Source organism: Sinohyriopsis cumingii, chromosome 15 (assembly GCF_028554795.1).
Source record: "Sinohyriopsis cumingii isolate HCF-2022 chromosome 15, ASM2855479v2, whole genome shotgun sequence".
Lineage (NCBI taxonomy): Eukaryota > Metazoa > Mollusca > Bivalvia > Unionida > Unionidae > Sinohyriopsis > Sinohyriopsis cumingii.
Genome location: NC_142975.1, coordinates 104146251 through 104165126, shown reverse-complemented (window position 1 = coordinate 104165126; position 18876 = coordinate 104146251). Strand labels below are relative to the sequence as shown.

The following is an 18876-nucleotide window of genomic DNA, read 5'->3' as shown; positions in this document are numbered from 1 at the left end:
TATTTTCTGAAATATTTTAATTTTATAGGTCATATACATATTCTAAATCTAGATATTGTCAACACAACACTATGAACTTCATCACGAGATAAATCCACTCTATTATTTCATCACAGGATAACATTATGTATGTCAGTGCACTTCTTTATGATCAACCAAAACATGCAACCAAAAGGAACTTACAATACAATAATGACAGATCAATATGAGATCTACATAGCCTTTATGCTTTTTTCTAGAATTTCAGTATTTCTTGGAAATTTATTAAGTTCTATACAAAAGACTCTTAAAATCATATGATTCGTGTACATAGGAAATAAGTAAGTTATGTTTACAAGTCACACATATACCAAACACAGCCTTAGGAATGGGGGAAGGGCCTGCTAACTTTCTCTTTGAGCCATTACAGAAGACTGATATGAGGGAGCTTTGAAATGTGTTCCTTGGTTTGACAGGAACTTTAAAGAATTTAACCAATGGACCCAAAGGGTGGTCAGACATATTTTGTTTACCGTCTAGTTTGGAATAGCCAGAAGTGGATACAAGGGACTGGTGTTGATGGTCACTATAATCCTGAGTAGCCACAGAGGGCATGAGTCCTCCAAAGAGAATCTCCACCTCCGATGGTCAGTCATCTGATGGTTCTTACTGTGCTCTAGTTAAATCATGGAAGCAGGGGCCAAACTAGACTTGAACTTTAGAGAGAAGTGACTTCTCCTTTTGGGCACAACAGCGAGAAGTGAGAGCTGAACTAGGAGAAGAGGAGCAAAGATAGATAATGTGTGTCTGTGTGTGTGTGTATTGTTTTAGTTTTCTTAATTGAATCAATATACACTTTGCAATGTTGTAAAGCCAAAATTAAAGCCAAACACCTTTTCAATAGTGGAATAATTTCTCTCGTGCTTGTTTAACTTTTTAGAAAAATAGCACACATGATGATCCCTGCCATTTTTATCTTCCTGAATTAATATGCAACCAGCCTAAACATCAATTGCATCAACAGACACCTTAAATGATTAGCCAAAGTCAGGAGCCAAAAAAATTGGTGCACTTTTGAGTATGGCCTTTAATTTTTCATATGCCCCTTGTCATTTGTCAGAAAAATATAATTTAGCATTCTTACTAAATTGGTATGTGGCTTGGCAATTATGGAAACAATCTTAGCAAAATTTCCAATAATATCCAGTCATACCCAAACATCACATCAATTGCTCTTCACTGATAGGTACAGGGAATTCAGAGATAAATCTGACCTTATCTTCTACAGGCTTAACTTAAGCATGTCTCTTGATAAAATGTTAAACAAACTCAGCAAAATTTACTTTACTTGATTAATTTTCAAATCTCCCTCACTCAAGTGAACAAAATATTTCTGGATAGTTTCCAGGTGATCGTGTGACCTTCAAAGAATCACTGACATAATGATGTATATATACCACCCATCTATATCAGATGTTATCAGTTCATTAAATACTGGAAGGAAGAGGGACAATTTTCACATCTAATGGCATCACTTTGTATTGATAGAGTCCATCTGGAGTTGCTAAGCCCAAATTTCTCTTTGCTCTATCTGTAAGTGGAATGTGCCAGAATCCTTTTAACACTAAACAGGTCCGACTTGGTGAAATATTTAGCACCTCCAAATCTATGTTGTCACCAATTCTTGTTTTGATGACACTGTTCAGTTTTCTGTAGTCATTGCTCGTGCGGAAAGAATTATCTGATTTCAGCACAAGAATACACAGCAAACTCCAGTTACTTTTACTTGGTTCAATAAATTCAATCTCCAACAAATATTAAACCTCTTTTTTCAAACATTCTTGCTTGAGGAGATTCATTTCGTAAGGGTGCTGTTTTAAAGGCTTGAAATCTAAAATTTCAACATCATGGTAGATTTTGTTTGTTCCTGTGGGACTATCTGGGAACAAGTGCCCATGTTCACATATCAGCTGCTTTAACTCATTCTTTTTCCTGTGGTGGTAGATGTGAAAGTGTACTGTCCAGATTCTTTAATATTTCAGAAGTATGACGAGTTGTTGAACCAACATCACTACAAACTGGTTGTATGTCACCATTTACATTTCCAATGCATTGGACAGGAACAACCTTAAGCTACTGAATGTTTTACAAAGCTTTCTCAATCAACATTCTCCTTTAGCATATTTACATGAATGGTGGCATAGTTATTTCTGTATCCACCTCCCAGGAGTTTTGACAAAATTTAAATTACTTTCTTTTTAACTTTATATGGATCATAATGTCTAACCTGAAGAAGATTTTGAAGTATTGGCAAGAGAGAATGAACTTTATCAACAGGTTGAGAAATTCTTAATTTATAGTTTCTACCTTCTTTAATCGTATTTTTTGAGTGAGTTGTTATTGTTGTTCTTGTGGGGTTTAACACCATTTTTCAGCACATGATAGGCTATGCATGGTGGCAAGCTTTCTCACATACCCACATTAGCCGAATCCTAGACTTGAACCCAGTCAGGCAGAGGTGAGATGGCAGTGATCCATAACGGAGAGCACTGTAGACCACTCGGCCACTCGGGGCCCCTTTTGAGTGAGTAGACAGAAGATTATATCTTACCTATTCACAATCAGAGAATAATATGAAAGATTAAAGTCACAGTCCTTTGTTAAGAGAAATGTCCATTGACAAAATGTCCAAAAAGTTGTTCAAAAGAAGTAAAACTGACCAATTAAAAAATAAAACAAGGTCTACACTATTTATGAACATCACTGTTAATTTTTGGCCAATAAAAATGATGTATAATGTTGTGGTAGGTTTTATTTAGTCCTAAACGACCAGCCAAGAATCTACACCGAATAGCTTGACTTTACATGTTTGTCTGTCTCTTCAAAATATTTTGTATGGTGTGCAATCTAAGTTAGAGAGACCATAAGTTAATGTATGAGTGAAGTTCTTTTGGTTATATATATATATATATATACATACATACATGTGTGTGTGTGTGTGTGTTGTTGTGGGGTTTAACACCATTTCTCAGCACACGATAGGTTATGCATGGCAGCCAGTATTAATGGTGGAGTTAGAACCTAGGAAAACCACGGGAAGAACCACCAACCTACGAGAAGCTACTGGCAAGTTTTCTCACATACCCACATTGGCCGGTTCCTAGACTTGAACCCAGGCAGACAGAGGTGAGATGGCAGTGATCCGTAACAGAGAGCGCTTTAGACTGTGTGGTCACTTGGGGCCCCTATATGTGTGTGTGTGTGTGTTGTTTGTCAGATTTTATTACAACTCCATCAGATACAGCATAAGACAATAAGGTTTTTTTTATACAAATTTTACTCCAGTAGGTCCCAGCTTGTAAACACTATGATTGAGATGAACAGACTGAGATAATAAAAGTAAGGTTAGCAAATCACATAGATTATTCTATGACATGGTGTGGGTGACAAATATATATACAAGTCTTACCTGCATAGGTTGTAGTATTGATGATTGTAGAGTATTCACTTCTGCCTAACATATTCCATGCATATAGTCTGAAGAAGTACAAAGTGTTTTGATGCAAATCCTCTACAGTGATGTTCATGTATTTATTCTCTTTCATTCCACCAAACACATCATGGGAATACTTATTCCAGCCTTCATCCATATGGGTTTTGTACTCAATGGCAAATGTTTGATCTGACCCTCCATGAAAACCAGACACCCATTCTATATTCACAGAACTTGAAGTAACGCTGTTTGGTACAATATGGACACCATTTGGAACATCTGGACGACCTAGATGTTCAAGAGTTGTATTATGTTAGCTATTAAACGTGAAATCTGTGGAAAACTGAGTGAAAAAGGTGCTAAATTTGAGGTCCAGTCCACAATCATAATGCTTGTATCAAGTCAGAGTAAAACTTTCCATAGGTACATACATGTTTTAATATTGAAAGGATGTTCATGAAAGTGTTTTGTAGCTGCATGGTATATTTTTCAAGAACATGGTTTAATATCTTACTAAGAATGTAACTTCTCAGATTCTAGGATACAATTTTATTTACAGTTCATTCCAGTAATACTTATATTTTATTTACTGTTAATTCCAGTAATACTTATATTTTATTTACAGTTAATTCCAGTAAAACTTATATTTTATTTACAGTTAATTCCAGTAATACTTATATTTTATTTACAGTTAATTCCAGTAATACTTATATTTTATTTACTGTTATTTACAGTTAATTCCAGTAATACTTATATTTTATTTACTGTTAATTCCAGTAATACTTATATTTTATTTACAGTTAATTCCAGTAAAACTTATATTTTATTTACAGTTAATTCCAGTAAAACTTATATTTTATTTACAGTTAATTCCAGTAATACTTACATTTTATTTACAGTTAATTCCAGTAATACTTACATTTTATTTACAGTTCATTCCAGTAATACTTACATTTTATTTACAGTTAATTCCAGTAATACTTATATTTTATTTACAGTTAATTCCAGTAATACTTATATTTTATTTACAGTTAATTCCAGTAATACTTATATTTTATTTACAGTTAATTCCAGTAATACTTATATTTTATTTACAGTTAATTCCAGTAATACTTATATTTTATTTACAGTTAATTCCAGTAATACTTATATTTTATTTGCAGTTAATTCCAGTAATACTTATATTTTATTTACAGTTAATTCCAGTAATACTTATATTTTATCTGCTGTTAATTCCAGTAATACTTATATTTTATTTACAGTTAATTCCAGTAAAACTTATATTTTATTTACAGTTAATTCCAGTAAAACTTATATTTTATTTACAGTTCATTCCAGTAATACTTACATTTTATTTACAGTTCATTCCAGTAATACTTACATTTTATTTACAGTTAATTCCAGTAATACTTACATTTTATTTACAGTTAATTCCAGTAATACTTATATTTTATTTACAGTTAATTCCAGTAATACTTATATTTTATTTACAGTTAATTCCAGTAATACTTATATTTTATTTACAGTTAATTCCAGTAATACTTATATTTTATTTACAGTTAATTCCAGTAATACTTATATTTTATTTACAGTTAATTCCAGTAATACTTATATTTTATTTACAGTTAATTCCAGTAATACTTATATTTTATTTACAGTTAATTCCAGTAATACTTATATTTTATTTACAGTTCATTCCAGTAATACTTACATTTTATTTACAGTTAATTCCAGTAATACTTACATTTTATTTACAGTTAATTCCAGTAATACTTACATTTTATTTACAGTTAATTCCAGTAATACTTACATTTTATTTACAGTTAATTCCAGTAATACTTACATTTTATTTACAGTTAATTCCAGTAATACTTACATTTTATTTACAGTTAATTCCAGTAATACTTACATTTTATTTACAGTTCATTCCAGTAATACTTATATTTTATTTACAGTTCATTCCAGTAATACTTACATTTTATTTACAGTTCATTCCAGTAATACTTATATTTTATTTACAGTTCATTCCAGTAATACTTACATTTTATTTACAGTTCATTCCAGTAATACTTATATTTTATTTACAGTTCATTCCAGTAATACTTATATTTTATTTACAGTTAATTCCAGTAATACTTACATTTTATTTACAGTTCATTCCAGTAATACTTTTATTTACAGTTAATTCCAGTAATACTTACATTTTATTTACAGTTCATTCCAGTAATACTTACATTTTATTTACAGTTCATTCCAGTAATACTTACATTTTATTTACAGTTAATTCCAGTAATACATACATTTTATTTACAGTTAATTCCAGTAATACTTACATTTTATTTACAGTTAATTCCAGTAATACTTACATTTTATTTACAGTTCATTCCAGTAATACTTATATTTTATTTACAGTTCATTCCAGTAATACTTACATTTTATTTACAGTTCATTCCAGTAATACTTACATTTTATTTACAGTTAATTCCAGTAATACTTACATTTTATTTACAGTTAATTCCAGTAATACTTCCATTTTATTTACAGTTCATTCCAGTAATACTTATATTTTATTTACAGTTAATTCCAGTAATACTTATATTTTATTTACAGTTAATTCCAGTAATACATTAGTTTGATTCAGATTTATTTAAGCATTTGGAACAGGAGGTGTAGTAAAGTGTTTTTAATAACAAACCCATTTACCCTGAAAACAGAAGTATATCAGTAATTTGACAAAGTCCTGTCCATATCGTCAGCCAAGTGTTTAAAACATACAACTTGTCTAATATCAACTGTTTTGATGGACAACATAAATGATGCAGATCATCTATCTTCTCAGTACCCACTCCTGGCTCTATAGTGGCTCATGCAAGGTCTTCATTCATACAATAAATAAATTTGATCCAAATGTCAAAAGGTTGTGTACGTATATCATAATAACTTGACCATAAGCAAATAAAAAATAATTATAGTAAAAACTTCAGCACACATTTTCTATAAGTTTCCTATTAACCCCAAAACACATGCTGTATAATGAATTGCTTGAGTCTGATTCATCCCCAAGTATGAAGAAAACCATTCAACCAATATATGCAAAGAATTATTTTTTTTTTTTATCAGACCCTCAGTGCAGTCATATGGTCAAGGAACAAATGCGTTATATAATTAATGAGCTTACTTTTATAATGGTTAATTCCAAGTAGCACAAAAATCTATTGAGTTCAAGAAATACAAACAAATCAAAACCATAGACCAAGCCATAATCAGTTTTATACAATCATAACCTTGATAACAAAGTCAAAGGGGCACATGTGTATGCCAGTGAATGAACTGCTTTAGCTTCAAAAATATTAACATAAGAATCTATGTAATGGTGTAAGAAATCTTAGCACATGAAATATGAATACTGTAAATGGTACATGATACACCTTCCCCATTCTCTGTGTTGATGCAGGCCAGGTACAGTTATTGCCTCTTAAAACTGTTGACCAACATGTCTCAATAACTTTGAATTCTGGGTAAGGCTTGTGGTCATCAACCATTCTCTGTGTAGGTGCAGGCTGGGTACAGTTGTTGCCTCTTAAAACTTTTGACCAACATGTCTCAATAACTTTGAATTCTGGGTAACAAAACCTGAACAAAACTTAATAGGCAGAAACAATATTTTCTTATCCCACTTTTTCCTGTTTTCCATACCTTAAGTGCAAGCCGACCCAAAAAATTTAAAAATCATTTTCTTATTTCAGTCAGTGACTTTGACCATTGGACTTTTGATGCTTGATTTAATAGATTTCTTCCTTACCTCAAGTGCAAGCCATCCACTAACATTGCTCCAGCTATATGATATAAAGTCAATGTTTTTGTACTGAAACCATTTATATTCTTTCATTCACGGTTATCTTCCCCATTGAAATATTGACTCCACAATCAACAGTTGTTTCTTCCTTTCCCAAGTGCAATCCATTCCACCAAGTATTTTAACTGTATTTATGCAGATACAACTTTCCTCTTGTAGACAAAGTAAATGTGACTTTAGACATTTTGACCCCAAAATGGATAGGTTTCGTCCTGACCCCAAGTAAAAGCCATCTGTAAATTATATTTATTGTTGATGGTGGACAAATTAAACTTACTGTGCAGAAGAAAAAAAACATTCTTGTTCTTACATTCAGTGACCTTGACCTTATAATCCCCAAATCAATATAGTTCTTCCATACCCCAACTGAAAGCCATCCATAAGGTTTGTTAACTGTATTTGGCAAATAACTGGAGTTTTTGTTTAAATACATTTTTGTTCTTTCAGTAAAAGTGACAATGAACTTTGACCTTTCGATCACAAAATTGATTTTTCCTTATTATAGTACAAGTCATTGCCAATGTAGATGGTGGTCAACTTGTTGTTGTGGTTGTTGTTTTAGGGTTTAACGCGATTTTTCAGCACACAATAGGCTATACATGGCGGCCAGTATTAATGGTGGAGGAAGAACCTGGGAAAGCCTCGGAAAGAACCACCGACACATGAGAAGCTACTGGCAAGCTTTCTCACATACCCACATTGGCTGAATCTGAGACTCAAACCCACGCAGGACAGAGGTGAGATGGCAGTGATCCGTAACGGAGAGTGCTTTAGACCACTCGGCCACACGGGGTCCCGGTGGTCAACTTGAGTTATTGTCTAGAATCACCATTTGGCAAAAGTCACACTGATGATAAAATCAGAACATATTACGCTGACTCAAGATGGGTAAATCAATCTTATGCAAACTTCAACACAAATTTTTGATGACTGGATATAGGGATAACAATGCCATTATTTGGCACTCTTCACTGCGAAGATTGGATATGAACAAAATACATATGTACGAGCTAGAGAAATTTACTAGGAAAAAAGATACTTGAATTTTAAACCAAATATGATTTCAAAGTGATTTTGAATATATCTTATCTTTGTTTACAGACACAATCAAGTTTTGTGCTTGCATTTATCATCGGATTCATCACAGTAAAATCTGGTGACACAATGAAACAAGAATGCCAAGCGGGTCTGATATCTTTCACAGTAAAAGTGACACAAAAAGTTACATCAATTCAAGAATCTAAATTCACACATACTGAAATTGTAGCAGGGAAAGTAAAATGCTAATTGTTTGGTGCTTAAGCTTTTATGACAGTGGCACACACTAGTTATTTAGCGCCAAGGCCACTGGAGTAAAGTTTCTTGCCCAAGGGAATACCATTGCAGGATTCAAGCATGCAAACCACTGAGCAATTGCAGCTCCTCTGGAGCATATATTTGCTACACAATGCTGATCTCATTTGTCTTCCCTTTTAGACCAGATATATTTATTTTCTCTGCCTAATGATGGGCAAGTCATTTACACAACCCGCATTTTTCATTCCACCAGGGGACATAACCCTTTGGTCCGTAACATGGAAATTGTTCACAGCCTTACCGTCAACACACACTTGGCATACAACACAAGTTAATCTGTGCAGCTAGCAGGGATTGCTACAACAACCTTAATCCTGACCCCTGCAAAATGGCCCGTGATGTCATAACTTAGAAATCTCTGATATTCTCTTGCAAGGGTTATGCTGCAGCTCAGTGGTTAAAACACTTGACTCCTCTCCAGTAAGTTTCAAGTTTGATTCCCAATATCTGGTCAGCTTGGATTCTCATTAACATACAAACTGTATTCATAATCAAACTCATCTGAGACCCTTATGTTGCAAATATCTGTATCACGTATTAATTTGTTACGTAGATTTATTTAAGTCATTTTGGTTCATGACATTTATATTTGGTTAAATTTATTTCATAAATCAATGGCTGATTGCCAAGATCAAGTCAACAACTATTTTGCTCAAAGTACACCATGCTTTAATGGAGGTGATGACACAATCATATGAGTATGTTTTTTTCTGTAGAAATAGCATGGATGCCCTAGTTGTTGATTGGCTCAAAGATTAGAAGAGGTCAGACAATGACTGGTAAAGTTATTTTACAACATAATGATTTTAATGTCAAGAATCATTTCTTTGACTCAAACTTTGTTGATTAGATGTATACATAGTGACTATATACTTGAATAAAGTATGCATACTCAGGTGTCAGATAAGAGTTGTAAGGGGAAGTAAGATTTATTTATAATTTGTTCATGGAAGCTGCAGAAAAGAAAACATTCTAAATAGACAGTACACTGTTGTACTATTGTGAAACTATTCCAATTACATGATATGAAACATGCAAGGGCTTTGGTGGTATTCTATTTGGACAATGCAAGGACTTTGGTGGTATTCTATTTGGACAATGCAAGGACTTTGGTGGTATTCTATTTGGACAATGCAAGGACTTTGGTGATATTCTATTTGGACAATGCAAGGACTTTGGTGGTATTCTATTTGGACAATGCAAGGACTTTGGTGGTATTCTATTTGCATGGAATTTACCTTGAAGTAAAATATTTTTGGATTATTAGAACCATGGTTCTTCATTGGTGTATGCATAGCACAAAAACACATTAGAACCTTCATTCAGAAAAACTTTGGATAATTTCTAGGTTAATATGAAATTGAGAGTACAATGTAGGATAATACGCTGTAAGTTATTTTAAATTCAATCACTTTGTTTGATTTTATATTTTAGGGAAATAAATTTATATTTTGGAAAACTGAATGCTTTTTGGGCTTTACCTTGTCTAATTATATAGTTTATGCTCCTAGACTAAAACATTTATGATCCAAGCCTATACAGCAAGTCTGATCAAATTCTATTAAAATATTTAGTCACCAGAGTATTCAGAGATATGATCACCTCATTAATATGCAAGGATATCACTCATAATCAAAGTATCCAAGAATAAATCTAATCAGAAATATAGCCTCTAGTGTGTTCAGGATGTCAGATTATCACCTCATTATTATGCATGCTTACATACCAATCTGATCTAAAGACGACCAAAAATGAAGCCCCAATGTGTTCACCAACAAGTGTTAAGGACAGGTAAAAGATGCCGCCTAATGCATGATGCCTGCCATACCATTGGTTCAAATGACCTTTAGTGAGGTAACCTTTCAAGACTCACAAGGACCCCTAAAACTGCCTGTCTGCTTGAGATCTGTCTAATTACGAACTGGAATAACAGCTGGCCAAGAGATAACTTGGATGAAATGTCATCCTATATTAATTAACTTGTTGATTACAATTACATAAATGCCCACTTTGAATTTTAAAAGTTAATTTCAATTATATAAACAGAAAGGAAACTACAGCTGAGTGTAATATTAAAGAACATACACTTTTTAAGTGTTTACTATCGTTAAGCAATTTCACTTTCAAATGTAAAAAATATCAGTCACAAAGACATTGGAATTTCCTTTAAAATTTCCAACATATAAACTGAAATTATTGATTTAACTGAGACATGTTATCCAAAATATACAAAAAGAAGAAATTATCCCATTCCAACAAATAATCTAATTTAATCAATTACTCTTTAAATGTAAGTAATTGCAATTTAAATCAAAACCTTTAAACATAATTGGAATTTAGATGATTACATTTAAAAATAACTGACACCATCCCTGGTACCAGCAGCCATATAATAAGTATTTATTAATATTATAATTATGGTGAATCATCCATTAATTAACAGTTGGAAAATTTAGTCAAATTCTTAAGTGGGTTTATGAAGATGTCAAGTTTATTCTGTGAAAAGCTGCTGAATTTGATATCGGTGCATATTTGAGCAGCCTTGATGCCAGGAAGCTTTCTGTTTGCAAGTTGAACTTTGCCCTGATGAACATCAATGAAGTCAAATGAATAAAAATGTCACGGTGAAAGTGCATAGACGATTCAACCCTAGACCATGTTATTTATCTAAATCAAGGAAAACTTGTACAGAGTTTGGGATGTGGGCTAGAAAATAGTGTATCATATCGAGAAATCTGAATTTATAATCTTGTCTGAGAAATCTGAATATATAATCTAGTCTGAAATTTACCTCTGGGCCTCAGGTTTAATGTCAAATTAGACAAATTTCCAGCAGAATTCTGCAAATTGACCTGGTATGATCCAAAGTCTTCCTCTGTCACATTATTTATCTCTAGAGTTGTTGTGAATCCTGGTTGTTGGATAAAGACTGAGTAAAATTTCACTGCAACCGTCGTACTGGCTACAGACAGGCTATACTTGTCAGAACTGTCAAGTTTCTCCAGTGACTGATTCCTTTGTTTATTCCATGTAACATTAGCATCTAGCAGGCTGTTGTAAAATTCAATAACAAGTCTTCCAGAATGTCCCTTGTCTGCATAAAAATCAGTACCACTAGATGTTACATTAGGAGGACCTAGAAGCAATAAATAAATATTTCCATTAAAATTGTTACTGAAAAATCTCAACTACAATGTAAATATGATTAAAAGGTCTTACAAAGCTAACATCTCTCTCATTGTTTTGTGAGTTTGAATTGCGATTATACAGTGCAAGAAATGTTTGCAAAATTCAAAATTCAGAGAGAAATTTTGTAACTGTTTGCTTGCAAATCATAGACTGAAACTGCTAATGGTTCATGCATATGCTAGCCAACAAATTATATGAGGATGATTTCCACTTTTAAAATTTCCAAATAGGAAAATTAACTAATCAGACTCAAATATATTGTCACAGACACCTGCAGAGGCGATACCCAATTAAGAAGAAATAAACAATTGCAGGAGTTGCCTCCTCTTGAATTTATGTATATAGTGTACTCTGTCTGAGAAGATCTAAAGCATGGAATGCATTATAATTAAATTTAGCTTACAGTGTACTTAATGCTTCAGAATGACCCTGACTACAAGGTTATCTGAAATTTCCACCTAATGCCAAGATATATATATATATATATAGGTCATGTTTGTGTTTAGTACCGAGTATTTCATTATGGTTGTTTATATTTATTATAGCCTAAAAGGCTATCTCAAATATCCACTTAAAGCTAAGTTATATATATATATATATATATATATATATATATATATATATATATATATATATATATATATATATAACCAAGTATTTCATTATGGTTGTTGTTTTTCAAAACCTGGCAAAAGTTACCAATAAATGGGTTTAAATGATACTTTTTAACCATTTAAAACTATTATTATATAATTTTTTAATCAAAATCTTGATCTAAAGATTTGGGATTTACAAAAGAGTTTTGATACATTTTCAGTTAAATTTGCTGAGATATTCCAAAGAAACTACAAAACAGATTAATGTTAAAGTTTTAGTCTAACTTTTACTGTTATCTGAATATAATCATTATAACGATGTCATGATTGACCAAGAATATATATCAGTAACCAACTAATGGCAAATGGCAATCATAAATTTAATCTGGCACTTTGAATAATGACATACTCACACTCTTAAAAAGTCCCAGACAGTGAACAAAATTAATTGGGCTCAAATATAATTAATCACATACAAATGTAGAGGGATACTCACTTAATCAAAATGAACTGAATTTAATTGCAGGAGTTGTTTCCCCTTGATTGTCTACACTGTCCTCTGCTTAAGTAATTCTAAACCATTTAATGCATCACAACTAAATTTGATCTGTTGAACATTGCATTCATTGAAAATATTACCTTGCAACAAGAAAATTTAATATCTTTTATATATTTTTTAAATCACATAAAGGGAGGTCACTGACAACATATTAAGAAGAAAACTGACTGCTACAGAAGCACATAAGAAAATGTATTTTAAAAAATTATAAAAATAAACTGACTTGTCAGCAATTTAATTTAAAAACATTTCCTGTGACTGTATTGCAGAGCTAGAGCTCCTACCCAATGCATGCAAATATAAAGAAAGTGCAAGCAGCCCATCCATCCATGCATATAGTTTCTTAGAATTAATATGTTCTGGACTCCAAACATATTTTAAAATTTGTGAGATACTGCATGACACTGGTAAAGTATAAAGGCAATATTGTAAAATAAATCTGTAACAGAAAGACCTCAGTTAGAATGAGATTGCATCCAATGAAAGATCCTAGTACCAGACTTAATCCAAACAAACTTAGTCACAAATGGTCCGATTTTTTTTTATACTTGAATTAACATTTAAAAGAAACAAAAAATTACAAGGTTCTGAAGATTGTGAATGGCATTATAATTTGGTCAAATTCTATCGACAGAGTTGATAGTAGAAATAAGTTTAAGGTATTGGGTATTCCTATTGCTTTTAACAAGAAATGAGTTCAAGAAACAATTAAATGCTCTACCAATGTGACAGAGTATTTGCAGTGATATGCTTTTAATTGTATGACTATAATTAAAGTGGTATGATAATGACTCACTTAATAGTGTTTCTCTATAGTATCAGTGATCTGAGACCATTGCTTTGTGCCATGGGTCAATTCCAGTTTAAGGAGGCATTAAACAAGCTGTTAATTATGTACATCAACTCTCATATTACATTGTCATGACATTGGCTTATGAATTTTAAAGAAATAGCAATATACTCTCTGAATAATATTTACAAACATCTTTCCACTGAAAGATTAATAACACTATTTTAAACAATAGTTATGACTGTATGATTCCTTGCTACTCAACGAATAGCACAGAATGTACACAAGGTTTTGATAATCTGCATATCTGAGAACAAGCTATGATCCACAAATTGTTTAAAAATATACCTAGCTGGCACCTTGGTCATATTATCAAAAAATATTGCATCTCATTACATTACTTTTCAGTTCTAAGATTTGAAGGTGTCTTTCATTTATTCAGTGAGTACTTTAGTTAGATTTTTTTTTAGTTAGAAATTATCAAAACTTTAAGCAAAATCTACTTTCCAGTGATCATGATTAAAATCTGGTAGGCTATATTGTATGAACTGAATTAGAAATACTGTTAAAATAGAATCTGAAATCAGTGATAAAAGCAAATGATGTCATGCACAGAAGCAGACCAACTTTTTCTAAACATAAATGCAGTAACCACTAAAACAATTTTTGGAATGATTTGCTAAACATTGTAAACATTAATATGAGTCTGTTATCCAACTGTGAGTCATGGATGTTTGTCACCCATTAACTCGACAAAATGTCAATCACTCTAATGGCTACCAATCTCTCTGCAGTGCATATTTCCTAGAGGTTGTGATGGTGAGTTGCCAGATGTATACAACTCAACCACAATGTTTCGTGGGAGAAGAATAAAAAACTGTTTAGATCTATTTATGTGGAAATGCAAGGTTTCAGTTTTAAAGATTTAAATATTGCCATTTTGTAAAGTTTACAAGGTTCTGTAATAATGTGTTCTCTGTGTTTCTCTTTTGTGACACAAAAAATGTGAAGTCTTATTTTAATCAATCCTTTTAACTCTTAAAGACAATGTGATTCAAAAGTATTAATAAATTTTTCAATCAACAAAGTTGAAAGTTTTTTATTTCTTTCTTACATTTCAAAACTGTCTACTGTGTTACATGGGATTAAATGTATTGACTGAAGGCTTACAGGAGGGTTATCTATGATGATTTTATTTTTTATCTTGTTGAACTATATGTTTACATTTATTTGGATGGGTTTATCTTCCTGAAGTTGCTGGGCATTTTTTATCTTTACATTTCTAGAATGTGCATTTTGATTGACACCAGAGCCTGTATTGTGCTGACATGCCATTAAACCCTACACATAATTATATACATACTAGCTTGAGTACACTGGAAATAAATCTTGTGTTACAAGGCAACCATTTCACCAACAATATCTGAGAAAACATGCTAATGGCATTGAGTTTGATACCAATGCTTACAAATGCTTACAAATATAAGGATCAACAGGAAACTGACCTCTAATCCAGACAGTCTCAGATACATTCTTATCCAGTGATCCATCTCTATAGTCTGGTATTCCATTCCTAACAATACAAGTGTAAACTCCTGTGTCCATATAAGAAGGGTTCCTAAACCAGTGAACTAAGACCCCTGTGGAGACTGGCTGATTGTTGACAAGGTGTCGGATCTTGATGCCAGAGAAGAGAGAACTGTGAATAAGGCTGAAGATGTATCTTTCAGGTATTCCATGAGCTGTGCAGTTTATCATAAACCCTGTCTCACTAAAGCTTCCATTCCTGCTTTCAATGCTAACAGTTGGTGGATCTGAAATGCATTTTCAATGAACTTCACCAAAACTAAGTTACTTTGTTTTGCTCAGCTCTTCAATAAAGGAATTTAAACTTAAAGCAAATTTGTATGGCATTAGTATGACTGCAGTGCAAGTGTTAGTCTCTGCATGGCATTGGAAAGGTTTATTCTGACATGTGTTTGATTTATAGGTCACGTCCAAGTTAAGTTTACTTTGCATATAGAATATAGTAAGTAAAATTTCAGCCTTTATAAGTACTGTATACTGATAAGTGAAAACAAATTATTCATGCCCATGAGGCAGAAAAATCTAGCTAATTTGCTAACCTTTCTTTTCTTATTCCCTTTTGGCTTTCTCAGTTATGGTGTCCAGTGCTAGAAACTACTTTTCAAGGGGGAAAAAAATTGTTTCTGCTGTGCCAGACAGAACTGTTATAAAATCAAACAAAAAACAACAACAGATACATAACAGAAAAATATTGTTACTCATACACAAAAATAAGGTCTGTCAAACTCTGATAACACAAAACAGACATGCATACATGAAAATCAACTCTGATAACACACCACACAAACAGACATGCATACATGAAAATCAACTTTGATAACACACCACACAAACAGACATGCATACATGAAAATCAACTTGATAGCACACCACACAAACAGACATGCATACATGAAAATCAACTTTGAAAACACACCACACAAACAGACATACATGCATACATGAAAATCAACTTTGATAACACACCACACAAAACAGACATGCATACATGAAAATCAACTCTGATAACACACCACACAAACAGACATGCATACATGAAAATCAACTTTGATAACACACCACACAAAACAGACATGCATACATGAAAATCAACCTTGATAACACACCACACAAAACATACACACATACATGAAAATAAACTTTAATAACACACCACACAAAACATACACACATACATGAAATCAACTTTGATAACACACCACACAAAACATATGCACATACATGAAAATCGAGTATAGAATTAATTAGGAAATCTTTAAGATTTTTAGTTCTTTTATAAGCAAGTGTGGTATTGCTTTCGTGTAGTGATTTAAAACTTGCTTTACATGATAATTTTAATAAATCCAAATATTTATTAATAATCTTACCTATATTAGGCAAACTTGGATTGACAGACCTTACTTTTGGATTATATTCAGTAACAAACGGAAAGATATCTTCATTTCTATTTTTTATTTTACATTTTAAAGATTCAAGTTGTGTAAGGGAAGATTCTTTCTGGAAAGCAGTATTAATCATGTCAATAGGGTAATATATATATATATATATATATATATATATATATATATATCGGTGGTGTTTTAGTTTTTAAAAACAGTATGGGGAACAAGTTGTCGGAGGAGGGGGTAGGTGGAAGCTATAGCTGATGAAGTGTATTGTTATGTATATCTACACTGTGTGTTAACTTTTTATTTTTGTCTATGATTATAGATTGTAAGGGTCATTTTGTAAACAACGTATTACATATATAAATTATGTCCATCAGTATAGAATAAACTTTAAGATACATTTCTAAACTTGCTTACTTGGATTTTACTTGAATACATTGGTTTTCCATTTGGAAATTCTATAGAACATCTAGTTTTTGACAGGCTTGCTGCTAAAATTTCTGTAAAAAGACCTGACCTTATTTACAAACTTGATTTGCATTTCCATTATGATGACAGACTATTTCAGAGGATTTATATATTTAAAATATTCATTGGAATTACATAGTACTCATTGACTTTAGGATGAAATCACTACTTTGCAATTATTGTGAATTCATTCAAAGACATTCAGGACTATATCACTGTGACACATCAAGCCTGTTGCACATTCAAGATTGGAATTCATTCAACCATCACTGGAATTCATTTGGAACACTCTATGCATTTGAATATGTGAAAAAAATGTTTAGGACTGTTTGGGATTTAATTCACAATACTAAGTTCTTTGTAAATTTTTACTCTGTATTCTATGGAAATAAATTATTTGATGAATTTTACAAAACTTGTTGGTTCTGCTTTTGTCTATTACTTAGTTTAAGACCATAGATTCATAGCAGAATGTTTGAATGAACTGTAGACAGCCATCTGCATGTACTCTAATAAAGTGATGACAAATAAGGACAAGATTTCCTGTCAAGATGAGGGTAGGTTGGGGTTGGGCTGGGCATACTTTTCAAAAACTCAAATTTGTTTAATTTATCAGGTATTTGCACTTGTATGACATATACGTGTAGTAAATGATTGCTTGCACAAAACTTCTGTTTTCTATCTATGTCTTTAGCAATCTTGTCGTCTGTCCATGCAAACTTAGGTCATTATATAATTTAGGATTATACAATTACATTACAATATTTAGGAGTGTACAGGCTTGCAGCAATTGTTTTCTAAGCTTGCACAAGCTTTCAATATTTTGTATGTGGTTTGTGTAAGTGCAATAAAAAATCATACAAGCTTGCCAGTTGATTCAATGCAGACTTCCCTAGACTCGACTTCCCCAGGCTTGCCACTGGTTGTACATACTAACTTGGACTGTAACACTCTGTGATGAGCTGGCAATTTTGGTTTGGGTTCCTTACCACATGTACTAGTCATCCACATTGGCAGGTAATTATAAATCTTGGTGAAATTAAGTTATTATGCAGAAACCATTTTCTTCTTTCATTCATGTGATTTTTACCTTTGACACTGAAATCAACAGGGTTCTTCATTACCCAAGTAATTTACATGTACATAACTTATGTACATATGAATTTGTGCTACACTGCTACAGTGGATGATCAAACTAAACTTGAGATCAGTGTATTTCACAAGATAAATTCATAGTAATTAGTTGATCATTTTGAGAATAAATGTCACAGTAATGACTATGGACTATTTTGAGGACACTGACATACCAAATAAGACCCTATATACAGATATCAACATGGTTCTAGTTTTTCTAAAATAGAACAGGAACACAATTCTCATTTTTTTCATTTTATTATTACAGGAGAGTCCATATGGGTACTTATTATTTTGGCAGTACAGACAATCACACATGCCTGGAAGATCTCTGCATAGTAGGCTCTACATCTCATTTCTATACACTAAATCCAATATTTGTCCAGCTACAAAGATCATTCCAGTGCAGAATATGGTGAAGATAATTAGTGACACACAAGTCTTGATAAGGGTTGTAGGCTGACAAGTTACTATGATGAAT

At 32.2% G+C, this 18876-nt stretch overlaps 1 protein-coding gene across 7 annotated transcripts in view; it reads right to left on the bottom strand.

Moving 5' to 3' along the window:
- LOC149782406 (cell adhesion molecule DSCAM-like) overlaps positions 1-18876 on the bottom strand; it is an 82735-nt gene that overhangs the window by 22150 nt on the left and 41709 nt on the right. For 4 of the 7 annotated variants that reach the window (XM_089933795.1, XM_089933796.1, XM_089933794.1 and 1 more), the window contains 3 exons: positions 15324-15632; positions 11476-11820; positions 3449-3760 (listed from right to left, as the gene is read on the bottom strand). In XM_089933795.1, the coding sequence (XP_089789921.1) occupies positions 3449-3760; positions 11476-11820; positions 15324-15632 (966 nt within the window). The remainder of the gene's footprint in view (positions 1-3448; positions 3761-11475; positions 11821-15323; positions 15633-18876) is intronic. The other 3 variants (XM_089933798.1, XM_089933799.1, XM_089933801.1) reach the window with 3 other exon arrangements.